General features: G+C 38.9%; 1 protein-coding gene across 1 annotated transcript in view; it reads right to left on the minus strand.

The window, feature by feature from the left end:
* dnai3 (dynein axonemal intermediate chain 3) overlaps positions 1 to 16418 on the minus strand; it is a 52521-nt gene that overhangs the window by 6669 nt on the left and 29434 nt on the right. The window contains exons 7-19 of the mRNA XM_003223068.4: positions 15911 to 16110; positions 15233 to 15349; positions 13725 to 13915; positions 11642 to 11766; positions 11417 to 11506; positions 10825 to 10908; positions 9076 to 9204; positions 7709 to 7782; positions 6033 to 6180; positions 4473 to 4560; positions 4170 to 4300; positions 1873 to 1936; positions 676 to 806 (exon numbers count right to left, since the gene is read on the minus strand). Coding sequence (XP_003223116.1) covers positions 676 to 806; positions 1873 to 1936; positions 4170 to 4300; positions 4473 to 4560; positions 6033 to 6180; positions 7709 to 7782; positions 9076 to 9204; positions 10825 to 10908; positions 11417 to 11506; positions 11642 to 11766; positions 13725 to 13915; positions 15233 to 15349; positions 15911 to 16110 — 1572 coding nt within the window. The remainder of the gene's footprint in view (positions 1 to 675; positions 807 to 1872; positions 1937 to 4169; positions 4301 to 4472; positions 4561 to 6032; positions 6181 to 7708; positions 7783 to 9075; positions 9205 to 10824; positions 10909 to 11416; positions 11507 to 11641; positions 11767 to 13724; positions 13916 to 15232; positions 15350 to 15910; positions 16111 to 16418) is intronic.

The raw sequence follows: 16418 nt of genomic DNA on the forward strand, positions 1-16418 counted from the left end.
AACAGAATAATTGATCTGATTCCACTTAAGGGTAATAGTTAAATAAATCAGTGTTCTTCTGAACAGACTAGGACATGGAACAATGGCTTCAAACTACAGGAAAGGAGATTCCACCTGAACATCAGTAAGAACTTCCTCAGTGTGAGAGCTGTTCAGCAGTGGAACTCTCTGCCCCGGACTGTGGTGGAGGCTCTTTCTTTGGAGGCTTTTAAGCAAAGGCTTAAAAGCTTTGAATGCGATTTTCTGATTCTTGGCAGGGGGCTGGACTGAATGGCCCATGAGGTCTCTTCCAACTCTACTATTCTATGATTCTATGATTCTGTGATGAAGAGTTGTTCTTATAGTTCAAAAAGTTTGGCAACCTAATTTTGTGGTTATATTTAACTATAGGGACTTTTTCATAAAAATATTACATTTCTACTAAAACAGTAGTTCTCAACCTGTGGGTCCGCAGATTGGCCTTCAACTCCTAGAAATCCTAACAGCTGCTAAACAGGCTGAGATTACTGGGAGTTGTAGGCCAAAACACCTGGGGACTCACAGGTTGAAAACCACTATACTAAAACATTATACAAAAAATGTATAGACAGTCATTTCAGTGTCACTCAGTGTGGTTTGCACACCCCCCCCCCCAATGCACTCTCCTAGAGATACCACTATTCCAGAACAATGTACCGTAACGCCTTCTTTCCAGATTGCAAAATTCCAGCCTCCAACTGTGAGAATTATGTCTTTGAAAAACGGGGACCTCTGTACAGTGTGCACAAGTCCATCATGGATGATATGCACGTTGCTTGGCTTCTGGCCTTATGAAAAGAAGAAGGAAAATATTTAATTCAACCAAGATGGGAATTCCCTACCCGCAACCTATAAAAAGGACAGTTTGAAATGAAAGGTTGATATTCACTGTAAATGGCCATTCTAGGAAGGCTGAAGGAGCAATCTAGAATTATTTTTCTTTCCTATCTCAATCAGGTTAGCATGAGGGGTTAACCCATGTGTAGTGAATTACTCCTTCAGCCTATCTGAAGAGCTCTCAGCCCCCTTCCCTTTCAGTAAGAAAGAGGAAAAAAACAGTCTTGCATATGTCTAATCATGAAAGATGTATTGATAATTTCCTTTTACTGATTACAATAGTAATAGTCATAGACTTAAAGCAGTTTTTCTTTGTTAAGGCTGATGGTTTTTACATTCTTCCTGTGCATGGTCTCAAGTGTTGATATTTGTAAGGAGTCTCTGGGGATTCTGTCTTCCTTCAGTTGCTCAGGAATAACTTCCATCATCCTGCACTGTCATGCCGCATCGTCTCTTACCCCTGGCCAGACTGATATGGGCTTTTGGGAATGTTGGTTTTAAATGTTTCTAATTTGTTTTAATTGTTTTTTATAATCCCATTTTAAATGTCTTTTTAAATTTTGTATTGTTCTGATGGCATCGAATAGCTGCCAATATGTAACGCTGCCTTGAGTCCCCTTGGAGAAAGATGGGATAGAAATAGCGTAAATAAATAATAATAAATAAATAAATGGGAGTTCAAGCCATTTCCAAAACACCTTACTTTTAAGAGTTGATTCTTGCCTGGTCATGCATGCTGACTTCCAACTCCATACTTGCAATTTTGCTAAGTTCAGCCAAGTCATTTTTAGCACCGGTTCAAAATGTTATTGTATGCAATCGTTGAAGAACATGAGTATCTGTGATTGTTTGCTGGGCTGTATGGCCCGGAAAACTCACAGCAACCCAGTGATTCCTTTTATGAAAGCCTTCCATAACACAGTGTCTGTGAGGCATGTTAAATCTTAGTCTTTGCCTATGAAAAGATCACTACTCTGGTCTCCCAGCAATCTTTGTGTTGAGAAAGATAAAACATACTAAGCAGTCTTCCTGAATCTCCATCTCTTTCCATCTTCCAGTCTGAACAAAGAATTTCACCGTCCTGTAAGATCACCAAAGAAAGAAAGAAAGATTGAGCAAGAGAGAAATAAATATAGACTGCAGGTTAAATGAAACACTGCACACATTTTAAAGTCAACATTTGATCCCTTTTGAAGTTTTAAAAATCTTTGCAAATCAGAACTTGTTTCCTGCATTGCTTTCATATTATTAGGTGTATTTGAACTGAAAACTTGACTATGGAGTAAAACTGTTGGGATGGTTTAAAGGCACTTTATGATGTGATTTTTTAAAACAAAGTTTTGGCTTGGACACTTTGTGTTTATGGTCAAGAGAGATAAACTTAGGCAAAGGAACAATTTCTGTCATTTTTTGCTTTGCTTTTTTAAAACTGGGAGAAAATATGGAGAAAACATAAGGCGTCCCTTTGTTCTACCAACTTGATGGGAATGCTGCCAACACAAAGAGATCTTTTCATCTAAGACAATCTCAACATGAACCTTCAGGTCTGAACTTCATTTTGAAGCGTACACTGTCTTAGAGTATAAATCTGAAAAGGCAGTGACCATGCTGGCTGGGCATTCTGGAAGCTGCAGCCCAAACAGTAACTTTTTCAAACTCTCAATGAAGTTCCCAACACTCAACTGTCCTGATGAAGTCATAGACAAAGTCCCTACATAACCCGGTGGCTCTTGTGCTGGGTTAAACTCTTGTGCTGGCAGGACTGCTGACCAATAGGTCGGCAGTTCCAATCTGGGGAGAGCGGGTGACCTCCCTCTGTCAGCTCCAGCTCCCCATGCGGGGACATGAGAGAAGCCTCCCACAAGGATGGCAGAACATCAAACATCCAGGCATTCCCTGGGCAATGTCCTTGCAGATGGTCAATTCTCTCACACCAGAAGCGACTTGCAGTTTTTCAAGTTGCTTCTCACACAAACAAAGTGGGAAATATGACCTGAGATCTCTATTAATAAGAAACCAAAAGAGATCTACCAAGGTAAACTGTTGTGCATTATACTTCTGTGTATCTATAGTGTACAGTTATAACACTTGATAATCCCATGGCTACATTCTTCAGTACTTTGAGATTTGTAATTACATGAGGTACTTGGTAGCATCTGCCAGAGAGATGTAGAGTTGCAGTTCAAGGGAAAGCTCTCTAGAGAATTCTAGATAACTCGCCAAATTACACATTCCAGGATTCTATACAATGGAACTATGGCAGTTAAACTACATAACTACATCAAACTACTATAGTGACCTAATGCAAGTTATTGGATGCTGATTCTAAGTAACCTTCTGAGAATCATCTCAGTAAACCTCTACCAACACACATTTAAAATATGTGTATTTTTTCATTTCTTTGCTAAATTGCATATGACTAGTGATCTATCTCTATATGCTTACCAATAAATGTACCTGTTTGGATTTAAATGCTTGAAATTGGTGTATAGGCAGTCCACATGCTACAAACAAGATTATGTAGGTTTGTTCTTAAGTTAAATTTGTTTGTAAGTTGGACCAGGCCTTTTATTAAGTGTAACTCCATCCATGTATATATGCAAGCTTTAGATAGTATAAGAAAGGGTTAACACTCCTGTGGTGTTTATTTTGCTGTCCGTGCCCCTGTTCAGAAGATTTCACCTTACTTTCTGTCCCTGTGATAATTGGATTTTGAAAAATGTAGCATGTTGTAGAAACAAGGATTGGTGATAAAACTTCAGGGGAGACATATTTTCCCCATGATAACTATTTCAAGGAGTGAATTTCCCTTCTGAGAGGTAGATTTCTCTCACTTCCTTTTCTTAACTATGAGTAGGATGTAAGTTGAATGTTTGTAACTCGGAGATTGCAGTAACCTTACAGTTCTGAAGAGAACTACAAAGAGTGGTAATCGAAACCTATATTGGGTTGTTGTATGTTTTCCAGGATGTATGGCCATGTTCCAGAAGTATTCTCTTCTGATGTTTCACCCACATCTATGGCAGGCATCCCCACAACCTCTGAGGATGTCTGCCATAGATGTGGGCGAAATGTCAGGAGAGAATACTTCTGGAACATGGCCATACAGCCCGGAAAATATACAACCACCCTGTGATCCCGGCCAAGAAAGCCTTCAACAACACATGAAACCCGTATTTACAATATCCACCCATGATTCAGGTGAAGAATTTATTAAACAGTTCATTAAGTATTTGTTCAAAGAGATATATTATCCTACATTCTCCCAACCTTTCTTGTCATTAACAGTATTTTTTCTTCAAAAAATAACTTACTTCAGTCCCAACGAAAAAGCTGCTGGTAATATTTTCTAATAGCTTAAGAGGTTTCATTGATGTGGGCTGTATCTCACTATAGGGCAGCTTTTCTGTTGTTGTCTCCGGTTTGACCTGTGGCTGTGTTTTATCTTCAAAATAAAGTGGACACAATTACTGCTATGCCAAAGCTGCATAATCAAACATTTCCCTTTGCTCACCAAAGTGTGTTAGAAAATATAAGGTTAGTAAAAGAATGTTTAACTACCTTGTTCTGCCTATGCAATTTGAAAAAAAAAAACATGAAATGTAAAAACAAATTACCTTGAATTTTAGTGTGATAATGTTCTTCTTTGAGGCTAATTTTTGTTGGACTGTATTCTGCACCTGTATCTGTCTTGGCCAGGGTTACCTGGTAAGAATATACAGAGCACATAGAAATAATTGTCCATGAAAAACAATTATGCAGATACATCTTTTTAAAAGGCGCACAGAAAGGAACAGATACTGAAAATGAAGCCAGAAGTGTTGTTTATGCCAACTCCTAACAACACATTGCTCACATTGCAGATCTCATTATTTGTTAGGATTTAAAACACTATGAAGGCAAAAATGATGAGCTCCTGCATTAGGATCCAATACCATTGATATATAGAATTAGTGTTAGTGTGTCAAACTTTGGCATATACTTTAACTATGTATTGGATTGTAGGATGAAGTTTACATGACCTTTCCTTGTTGGGAAGGCAATAACTTTTAAAAATCAGTTATTTGCTGTTTTATCTTTTTTTTCATGGCCAGAATCACTGGGTTGCTGTGAGTTTTCCAGGCAGTTCCCTTGATGTATGGTAAGAACACTTTTCCTCTGGGCTCTACAGCCCAATGGAGACTCCACCACAGACATCAGAAGAGCTGCAAGGCCAAGAACAGCCCACAAGAGTAAAGACAAAGATCCACCCAGAGGAAAAGTGTTCTTACCATACATCAAGGGAACCACTGACCACATAGGGAAGCTGATGAAGAAACACAACCTACAAACTAACTATAGAGCCACTAAGAAAATCCAACAAATGCTATGTTCAGCAAAGGACAAGAGGGATCCTCTCACCTCTGCAAGAGTCTACTGCATACCATGCAGCTGTGGACAAGTCTACCTAGGGACCACCAAACACAGCATTGCCCTCTCAGAAAAAGCAAGCTTTTGCTTCTGTCATGGTGAGAATCATAAATTTGAGACTGTGAGTGGTGTGGAACAGGATATGAAAAGCTGAGAGCCACTGTTGTAGACTAATGTCACTATTGTGCCTCTGCAAAGACCCTCACTGTTTCCCCCTATTTAAGTCCCTTTTTAGTTACAGGGGATTAGTATGTTATGTATAGTTATTATGTGTGTACGTGTGTGTGTGTGTGGGGGTGCAATGTAGATAGCCCATTTCCCTGAAATCACCCCTTCCCTACCACTTTAAGATTCCTCCCAAGGGCAGAGCCTTTACTAGATCCTTTCGTTCCTTTGGGAATTAACCATTTTACAGTTGGAAGGTGAAAATAAGGAAGACTGGACATGATCACAAATAGCATCTCAAGTTCAGAGTCATTTTAAGTCAAGCAGTGGAGTTATTTCTGAGACACACAGATAACAAGAAAAGCGACAACTAGAAAAGAGACAAGAGAAGATAAATAGCCAAAAGTCTCAGTTTGGCCAGGACTTTGCCTCTCTTTCAAGGACTTTGCCTCTATTTACAATAACTTGTTTACTGATCGTCTGTATATTTTCTGATCTGTTTCCTATGAAGCCAGACACCTTCCATACAAGCAGCTTGCATGAGGGTAGAACAGTCACCAACACATCTTCACTGCTCTTCCCAAATTCCTTGCAACCCATACCTTAAGGAGAGGCCTCCAGACAAGGTCTAGATGTTTAAATGTAAGAGGTACATCAGGTAAAGGTGCAAGAATTTTCTCATCCTTTTTCTTCTCAGATGAAGATTGGCCAGTAGGTCTATGTGCTCGAAGATCCCAAAAATAGATTGTGCTGCAGAAAATGACGAAATGGTAAGGACTACATGGCTAGCTTGAAAGCTAGGTAGCAAAGAAGCTTTCCTTAAGGAGGATATACTAGTATTCATTTCTATGACCTATTTTATTCTTTTATGAAATATTTTCCTGATGGACATTTGCAAGATGGCCCATTTTAATTTTTGTTCTGGTAGTGGACAACTTTGTTTTCCTCTCTGTTGTAATCAAAACAACAACAACAAATAAAAAGGAGTTTTCTTTTTCTGCTATATATCTGCTATATATGAATTAGGTATCAGCCCATTACCTCCTTCAGGCATTCATTCAGAGGAGACACACTGTCTTTAGCTCCATGTTTTGGAAGGCATGGAGAAATATACCATATTTGGGTATCATCAATGTATTGACAGCACCCTGCCCCATGCCTCCAAATGATCCCTTCCAGCTGTTTCATGTAAATGTTAAAAGGCATTGGGAATAGAATGGTATCTTGTGGGATACCACTGAACAACTCCATTTTTGAGGAGCAGCTATGCCCAAGCGCCAACATCTGGAACCTGCCTGAGAGGTATGACCGGAACCACTGCAGAACAGTGCCTCCAATTCCCAAACCCCCAGGCATTCCAGAAGGATACCATGGTGAATGGTATCGAAAGCCACTGAGTGATCTAAAAGCACCAGCAGGGATACACATCCCTTGTCAGTGTTTAGAAGGAGATCATCCACTAAGGCGACCATAGCAGTCTCAACTCCATATAGTGCTCTGAAGCCGGTTTGAAATGGGTCAAGGAAGTGTGTGTCATCCAAGACTGCCTGGAAGTGGAGAGCAACTGCCTTCTCAATCACCTTGCCCAAAAAGGAAGGTTAGGCACTGGTCTGTAGTTAGTAAGGCCCTGGGGATCCAGGGAAAGCTTTTTCAGGAGTAGTCTTACTACCTCTACTTTTAAACAAGATGGAAAATACCCTTCCCTGTGAGATACATTGACAATTTGTTGTATGTGAGATTTAATAGCATCTCCTCCCTGGATGACCGGCCAAGAGGGACAGGGATCAAGAAAGTAGGTTGTCCTCCTTATTTACCCCAGCAGCTTGTCCACATCAACAGTACTCACCAATTGAAATTGATCCATTGTAATCCCATCATAGAACTATATGTCTAGTAACTGCCAACACCAAATTATATGGATCTTTGAGATATATAGTTTGGTAACCACTACATTTCTCTGGTGAACAATTCTAAATACCTAATGAAATTAAAAAGTTCCAGATTCTATAGGATAGAACCAAGGCAGTTGAACTGGTATGAAAGTGATATCCTTGTGTGACACAAAAGAAACTGTTGTTACTTTTTCGTGCAAGTGCCATGTGCAGATGTTATCATTTTCAGTGCAAAGTAAACAGACCACAAAAGTAAACATACCACAAAAAGGGTTGGTGAGATAATATACAAATGCACAATTACTAGGCTAACATTGGTGAGTTTATTGCCAAGTGAGTATGATGTCTGTATAAGGACTTTGTAATAAATTTTAAAGAAATATTACCAGTCAGGTGAGCAGGTCGCAAGTTGTACAGAAACTCCAGCTCTGTTTTCAAACACAGTGCCCATTCTATTGAGCTAAGAAAAAGCAAAAAAATAAAATAAAAATAGTATTTAGCATTCCAAGATGGAAGGCACAAGTACTCAAAATTGAGGTAGGAAATTGATGGAGCCAAGTCATACCATATTCAGGGAACAGTTTGCACTTGCTCTAACTGAAGACCTCATCACATGGAGGATGGTCTCCGTTTCTACACACTTCGAAGACGAAATCCCATGGATTCCATCAAATGACACACAACCCATTCTGTGGGTTGCCTGTGGAACTGTCTCTGCAGTGTGTAGAAACTGGTAGATTTTAAAGACGGGCTAGAATTAACCCCACTTCTCTCCCTATTAGAAATGCTTAGAAATTGGTATTTTTCTGTAGGATGGGAAATGGTTTATTTGCTTGTTTTCAGCCTGTTTTCTAATTTTCAATATGGGCATGCATGTGGGTGGTCGTTTCATGTCTCTTAATGCTCTTTCTTCCCCCATTCACTGGACACAGGGAAGGACTGGTAAATAATGATTTCCTCCTTATTTATTTTGTTTCTATTATGGTGCAATTTCAAGTATTTGAATTCTGCAATGGCACTTTTTTTTTAAAGGAAAGAAATCTGTGACATGTGCACTCCATGGACGATGGACTGGGAGGAGACAACAACCACCTCCTTCTTTTCTGTCATCCGGGAATGTCCACATCACGGGGGGGGGGGGGGGTGTTCAAAATTGTGCAATTGCAAAATTTCAAAGGTATGAAATTGTGCAGTTACAACAAAAAATCTAAAGGTGGATATTTGTATGATGAAGAACAACATGCATGGTTCAACTAGAAATGGGCCAAGATGTATCCTGTGTGATGGGGGTGAGTAAATTCTCCATCTTCGTTCCAGATAGAACGCTATAGAAGACGATGGAAATAATATGTTGTCGCCTGCTTTCCCCCCCTCCTGTGATGACGCCTGAGTCTATTTCTTGCTTCTCCCCTTCTCTGCCCACTTTAATAATAATATAATATACTTTAATTATATTCTTCTCCATCTCCCTGAGGGTACATATATGGCAAACATTCAATACAGTTATACAATTGACAAAGACAGACAGTACATAAACAGAGACAAGGCTTCTTTAACTTTTTTGTTGCTAGCTTTTTGCCAGCAGAGCACTTCAGCTGGCAAGTTGTTCTGTCACAATGTATCTGAGACCCGCCAGGAGAGGATTGCGCCTAATCGCAACCTCTATGTTTCCGTTAGTATTAAGCTGTTCATTAGTAAGTGCATTGTATCCATTATTCACACAAGTATGATGTTATTAATAGTTACATCTTACCTCAAACAAATCTGGCAGCCAGTGTATATCTGTTATTACCATTTTATGGCCATATTCTATAGACGAGACTGCACAATATCTCACCATGTGTGGCTCCTTCGCAGCTTGTTGCTCCAGCATGAAACTTGGCTAAAATTGAACAAAACCTTTTTAATCCCTACAAAAGAGGGAGCCACCATATGATTTAATTACTTTTTGTGTAAATATAAAGCTGTTCTCTGAAATTCTTATGACCAGTCAATTATGTTGTACAAATTAATTCCAGTTAAACAGAAAATTGGGGTTCAATATCTTATTTCATTTTACTCTATTGTCTTTGGTAGGCAACTATCAGAGGTTAGGGAGCTCCCCCCCCCCCAAAAAAAAAAAACCCTGGGTAGGGCAGGACCTTCAATGAGTATCCTCCACACACATAAAACTGTTTTTGGCATCCAATCATAACCTCCAGGGGCATTTTGACCATATTTTTGCCCTTGGATCCATTTATGTTCTAGGAGTAGCGTTTTCTTTATGGCAAGATGCCACTGAAAATTACATCCTGTTTTTAAAAGGTCTAAAAGGCCTGGGGGAGCAAAACAATATGGTGAAAATGCCACAAGGTCCCCTACAAGGCACTGAGGGCATTTTGGAACAAAAAAAGTCCCCAAAAGGTCACAAAAAACCATGGCAGACACATGTGATCAATGGACTTCGCTTTTTATATCCTACCTTTCTTCTTTGGCTACTCAATTTTCATCCAAAGATTTCACTTATAGTCTTTATAAAGGTTCAAAAAGTGTGTGTGTGTAAGTTTGTAGTGCAATTCCTATGGAATCCACAAACCAGTATGGGCACTGTGATTGTGGATCAATAGTTCAAACATACAACTTTTTCAAGCTTTTCTAATGGCAATAAAGAACCTCCCCCCCCCCCACACACACACAAAGTCTAGTGATAAAACCCATCTGAATAATCCAGATTCTCAAAGCTCAAGGAAAAACAATCCTCTGACTTGCTTACATGCCATGTTGTTAGAAGGATGTCTGGGTCCCTCAGGGCAGGGAAGAATAGTATATTGTTAGAATACAGTTAGACCTTTGATTTGCTGGTTTGACTTTTGCAAATTTGACTATGCGTAGATTTCTGTAATATGTTTGCTCTAAGAACCTCTAGCTCCACCAGTGCAAGTCTATGGTCAACCTCCACCAAAAGTTGACCACAGAGTCCTCACAATTTCCAGAAATATTTTACAGAAAAACATCATTTTTAATTTGTGATTTTTCACTTTTGTGGGGATCCTATGCCCCTATCCTCAGAAAATGTGGAGCAATGACTGTATTTTCATTATTTATTTATTTCTAAAATGTCTATAACGATTTATGCTTCTAAGATACAACAATCTGGGAAGTTTAAAACTGTAAAATGTAAAGTGAAAACACAACAAAGTATCAGCAACTATAAATACAGCAAGGAAATGCAGGTAGCAGTTTTTAAAAATTAATATTTTAAAAAGGGTTTTCTTCAAATGGTAATTTTTTTAATCTGTTCTGAATAGACACATGTGTAATTATTCTATTAATGTATGACCCAAGCAATCACATTTCCAACTTTCACAAAAAAGATAATTGATATGGACGATAAGTGTATTGAATGAGCCTTCAGATTAATTGGGGTTTTTAATTCATTTATGCCTTGTGTGAATCATTCAAAAATGGCAAACGGTCATTAGGAAGTTCGTTACATGAATGATAAATGGAATTAGATACTAACCATATTAATTGTGGTGCTCTTGGTTGTACCTGATCTTGCATTTTGCAACCTCTCTTCATATTCTGAAATGTCCCACAGTACAATCTAGAGGGGAAAAGAGGGAGGTTGATACCTTAGCTGGTAAATTGTTCTGCTTGGCTGACATGTTTGTTGCATAACAGAAGACAGAACTGTGTCTCTTCTACAGAACGCATTGCACAATGTGGGTTTTTTCAGGTTATACATGAGAATTTATTCTGGAGTTTTGGAGTAAGAAAAAAAGAGTTGTAAAAACGTTCTACATCTCTAAGACTGAAGAATCCCACATGATAATCCGGAAAATTGACCTAAATTAGTTAACATCTGATGTAAAAGTTTAGAGCTAGGCTAAACTTCAGATGCACTATAGAAGAGGCAAGCCTTGGTGTCCGATAGGGTTTGGATCCACGACACCTCGTCATTATCAAAATCCATGGATGCTCAGGTCCCGTTATATACAATGACATTCTCTATAATTTCTACATTGTTATCTTCTACCATTAGATGTAGACGCAATGTGTAAAAAATGTAAATACAGGAAAGAGAATGAGGGGAAAATGAATAGATTTCATACCTGTCCATTCATACAACCTCCTGCAATGATGTTGGGATTACTTGGAGAAAACTCAAAACAGTAGATATCTTCAGGGCATTCCAGCATTAGCTAGAAAATATATTGATCAAAAACAGCGGGTAAGAAAAATATGTATGTCAGATCTGAGCGCAGCTTTATGTTGCATTTGATTACTGCTTTGTTGTTCAAACACCTCTGAAACATGAAAGGGCTTTTATTCAATACCTGAGGGTGAATAGGATCTGTAAAACTCCAAAACAGAATTGGTGCTTTCCACAAGAGTAATTTCCCAGATTGTTGCACTCGGTCTTCATAACTGAGGCGTTCTGTTACTGCCACTGCAATGGTCCCTGGTCAAAGATAAATAAAATTCTACTTGCAACAATAATGTGGGGGGTTTTCATGGTTTTATTTGGGTCTTTTAATGTCACATCCAGTGTCAAATCAATTGGGCACAAACAGAAATCATTAACAAAGCATTTTTAGAAGAGTTGCAAATTCAAAGCTAACACTCATCAATGCTTCTTGGGGGTGAATTCTGTAACTCAATAAAACATCATTAGAAAGGTCTCCCTTCTTCTCTCTATACTGAACTTACTCTGTCAGCCTCACTGTCTTATTTTGAGTTCTAATATTATAACAGGGAGGGTGGATAAATAAATAATTATCTGTTATTATATAAAGCAGATAGTAGGACATAAGAGAAATGATGCTATTAATTGGTGCAGCCAATCTGGAACAGGAAGATTTTTGTAAGGAGTTGAGCAGTTCTAGAACAGAACTACAGTTACTAGCCCAGTGGTTCTCAACCTTTGGGTCCCCAGATGTTTTGGTCTTCAACTCCCAGAAATCCTCACAGCTGGTAAACTGGCTGGGATTTTGGGGAGTTATAGGCCAAAACACTTGGGGACCTGCAGATTGAGAACCACTGCACTAGCTTGAAAGAGTTCAAGCTCTATTAGAACCACAGAGCTGGAAGAGACTCTAAGGGCTATCCAGTCCAACCGGAACATAGAATCAAAGCACCTTGGACAGATGGCCATCCAACCTCTGCTTGAACCCTTACAGAGAATGAGACTCCACCATTCTCTGAGGCAGCATATTCCACAGCTAAACAGCTCTTTTACAATCAAGAAGTTTCTCCTAATGTTTAGGTGGAATCCCCCCCCCCACTGCAATTTGTTATAGTCTCCAGAGCAGCAGAAAAAAACGTGCACCCTACTCAATGTGACATCCTTTCAAATATTTAAACATGACTATCATGTCCCCTTCCAGCCTTCTTTCCTTCAAGCTAATATCAGCTCCCTCAGCCATTCCTCATAGGAATGGCTGAGGGACAAATTCTAGCTTGTAAATATCCTTTGTGAATTGTAGTGACCAGAACTGGACACAGTATTTCAGGTAAGGTCTGATCAAAACAGAACTGAGTGTGACTATGACTTCCCTTGATCTCAACACTATATTCCTATTGATGCAGCCTAGAACTGCACTGGCTTTATAAGCTGTTACATAACACTGTTGCCTCATGTTCAGCTTGTGGTCTAGATCTGTTTCATATAGCCTGTTTTCAAGCAAGGTGTCACCCATCCTATTTCTGGGTATTTCATTGCCAAAGTGTAGTATTATTTATTTATTTCACATATTTGTATCCCACCCTTCTCACCCTAAAAAGGGGACTCAGGGCAGACTTATAGCAGGCAACAATTTGATGCTGATACATATAAATATAAAATAAACAGAAATATTATTTTGCTCTTAATTTATAAGCTCACATTTTTCTGTATGTTTAGGCAGCCCTCAACCTACAAACTAAATGCTATTTGGTTTTTGGAGCAGATCTAGTTTGTTTCTAAATGCTAGGCTCACTCATAAAGTGTTTCTCTGTGGCTCCATTTAAGCTGTTATCCAGAAGGCATTCAATTCACTAGCAGAGACTGCAATTACAAGATGTTATACTTTAGGGAAGAAAATAATGCAATCTACAGATTATGGGATGGCCCTTGTACCACCAAATCTCCGTGCCCACCACACAAACTTCAGAGATCCCTCATTTTGGCTAAAAATTTTTTTAGAAAAAAGCACTGCCTAGGCAAATGTTGTACCTCATAATATAATTTGGGGAGGAGGGGACCTCAAATCAGAAAAAAAGCTCCAAATTCCCCCCAGAGATGGAGAATTATGAAATGTCATTTCTAAACACCTCAAAGGGCAGCTATGATGGCACACAGCAATGCTATAGAGTTTAGAGAAGCCAACCCCCCCCCCTTAGTCTAAGACTGTCAATTGTTGGTATAAACCTTCAGGTTACCATAAATGGTTGGATGCCAGCAGATGCAGCTAACAGTTCTGTCCTTGAGAAAATGGAGATCTGTAAAGGACTGGAATTCCTTCAGGTAAACATCTGCCTTGCCCACAAAGCCAGTTTCGTCTTCTGCAAGGGCTTTCCAGTCGTCATAAAAGGCATTCATGATCTCATTTTGTTGCAGTGCTATTTCGGTTCTGTGTATGAGTAAATGAAAAAATTAAACATCAGATGCTACTTGTCCAAGGAACACAGGAAGCTGCTTCAAGCTGATTCACAGTATTAGCCCATCTAACTCATTACCATTAACTTTGACTGACATTTGTTTCCCACAGATGCAGGCAGAATTCTTTCCTACACACCACCTAGGCTGGATCTACATGTCAAAGCTACAAAGCCCAAGAATGCATTACACAGCTATCGAATTTGCACTTGTGAATACACACTGAGAGGTTAAATTTGATGCATCATTATCTGTAAATCCATGACAACATTCATGCTGGTATGCATGCAATTCTTCACTAATTTTCTGAAAGGAAGCAAAAAAGCAATTTTAACTATTTTTATCCTGCTGCATGCAGTCATGCTGGCTACATGACCTTGGAGGTGTCTACGGACAATGCTGGCTCTTCGGCTTAGAAATGGGGATGAGCACCAACTCCCAGAGTCGGACACAACTAGACTTAATATCAAGAGAAAACCTTTAACTTTACTATCCTGCTGCAGGAAGTTTTAGGAAATAGTACTGTCTAAGACCCTATTTGCAATTCAGGATTTACTGTATTCCATTCCAAATTTGTACATGGTTCTGTGCAGGATTTTCTGTATACAGAATGAAATGCTTTTCAAACATTTTTCAAATATTTTAATGTCCTTTTCATCACTACTTGCTGCTTCTTATTACAGTCCGATTAGAAGGCTTTTTGTCCATATCACCATTTGGTTTGATATCCTCTTATGTGTGAAAGCACATGTGTTTTCCATAAAAATAATGCTCAGATTCATAATGATGTGGTGGTGGGGTTCTTGACAGCACCCAGGATTTTCCCTTCAAAATAAAGGAAAAGGGGGTGTACTTGATTTCTGGCAGTTCTACGGTATGTCCTGATCCCTCACCATGTGACCAGCAAGGAAGCTTGAGAGAAGTGAAGCCCCCTTCTGTTTCTTCCAAGCTCCCTTGGCCAGTCACATGGTGGAGATCCAAGAAGTAGAACTGTCAAAGATCAGATACATCAGCCTGCATGCATTATATAGATGCCCGCAGGCTGACACAACCCTAAACCAATCTAAATGGTCTATGTAGAATTACTTAAGAGTCTCTCAAACTGAAATAGTCCCACGTTTCACAAAGGTTAAAGATTGAAAAACTGACTCATTGAATCAATAGGATTTACATATGTGTCAACTCACCATTCAACAACTGATTGCATGGGTCAGCTGTAGCCCATTTATGCACGATCAAGCCATTTTGTGAAATTGTACAGTTCAGAACATAACTAGAGTGTGATACTAACCTGAGAGCCACAGATAGGGTAAAGTTTTGCACATCTTCTGATGACAAATATTTCTCCCTTTCCTCATCTGAAAATAGTCTAGGTTGATACTGTGTGGTTGCATTTCGGGGGTAGGTCCTAAAGAAAATGAAATGCACTTGAGAAGTATCTGACAGATAAAAGTGACATTGGCAACACTTAGGTCAGAAGCATATATGATACTTTACATCAATGGTGTGTTTTCTGCATCCTCTTCCTTAGATGTCATTGGACTATGTGTCCCTGCATTTTTCACCATTGGCTAAACTGGCAACGGCTGTTGGGAGTTACAGCCCAACAACATTTGGTAGGCAATCTTTCTTTATATGACACATCTCCCTGTTAATGTTTAGTCTGATTTATGTGTCCTCCTACTTGCACACTCTCAACTGGATAGCATTGTTTGCTGATGATGAGGGTATGAAAGCCCTCTAAAACCCAAGCTTAAAATCAACCAAAGCCTCAAAAACCAATCCACAGAAGGTAAGATTTGGACACAGCACATTTCAAATCAGATCTATTGAAGGGAGACTCCTCTCCCCTATACAAAAGTGAAAGAAATGAACTGAATTGGATGGAAATTAATTTGGTCCTTAATTAACATTAACATTATTTCCTTTATTGTTATTAAAAATGGGATTTTAGAGGTCTTAGCCTTACCATTTTGTTTGAGTTCCTGTCTCTTTTTCTTCTGGAACTACCTGTAAAGCTATATGTTTCTCAAGTTGTCGAATACTGAAATTTTTGTCTTGATAAGATGTACACTCCACATAGCCTTGTTTATCAGTTGATGCATTTCTGTTATGGAATTTAATCCGAACTCCAAATTCTTTGTGTGGACGAGATATCATGTACTTAATCTGCAATTTCAATGGAAATACTTTTAATTGATTTTTTTCTTGGAGAAATGTCTGTTTGATGTAGTATGGTTTCTTAACAGCATTGTAAGGGTTCTTCATCTTGTTTTTGATTGCTCTTTTTAATAATCAGTTTACCTATCAACTCAACTATACTCAACTATACTCAAAAAGTATTAAAATAAATAGTAATAAGTCTTTAAGATCTTATAAAATGTCTGTGCCTAATCTGGCTACATAGATTCATACATAAGATACTTAACATTTCCCATGGGATGAGAACTCTGAAATCATGCAGGAAGGAACAGGAA

This window comes from Anolis carolinensis, chromosome 4 (assembly GCF_035594765.1).
Source record: "Anolis carolinensis isolate JA03-04 chromosome 4, rAnoCar3.1.pri, whole genome shotgun sequence".
In the NCBI taxonomy this organism is placed as follows: Eukaryota; Metazoa; Chordata; class Lepidosauria; order Squamata; family Dactyloidae; genus Anolis; species Anolis carolinensis.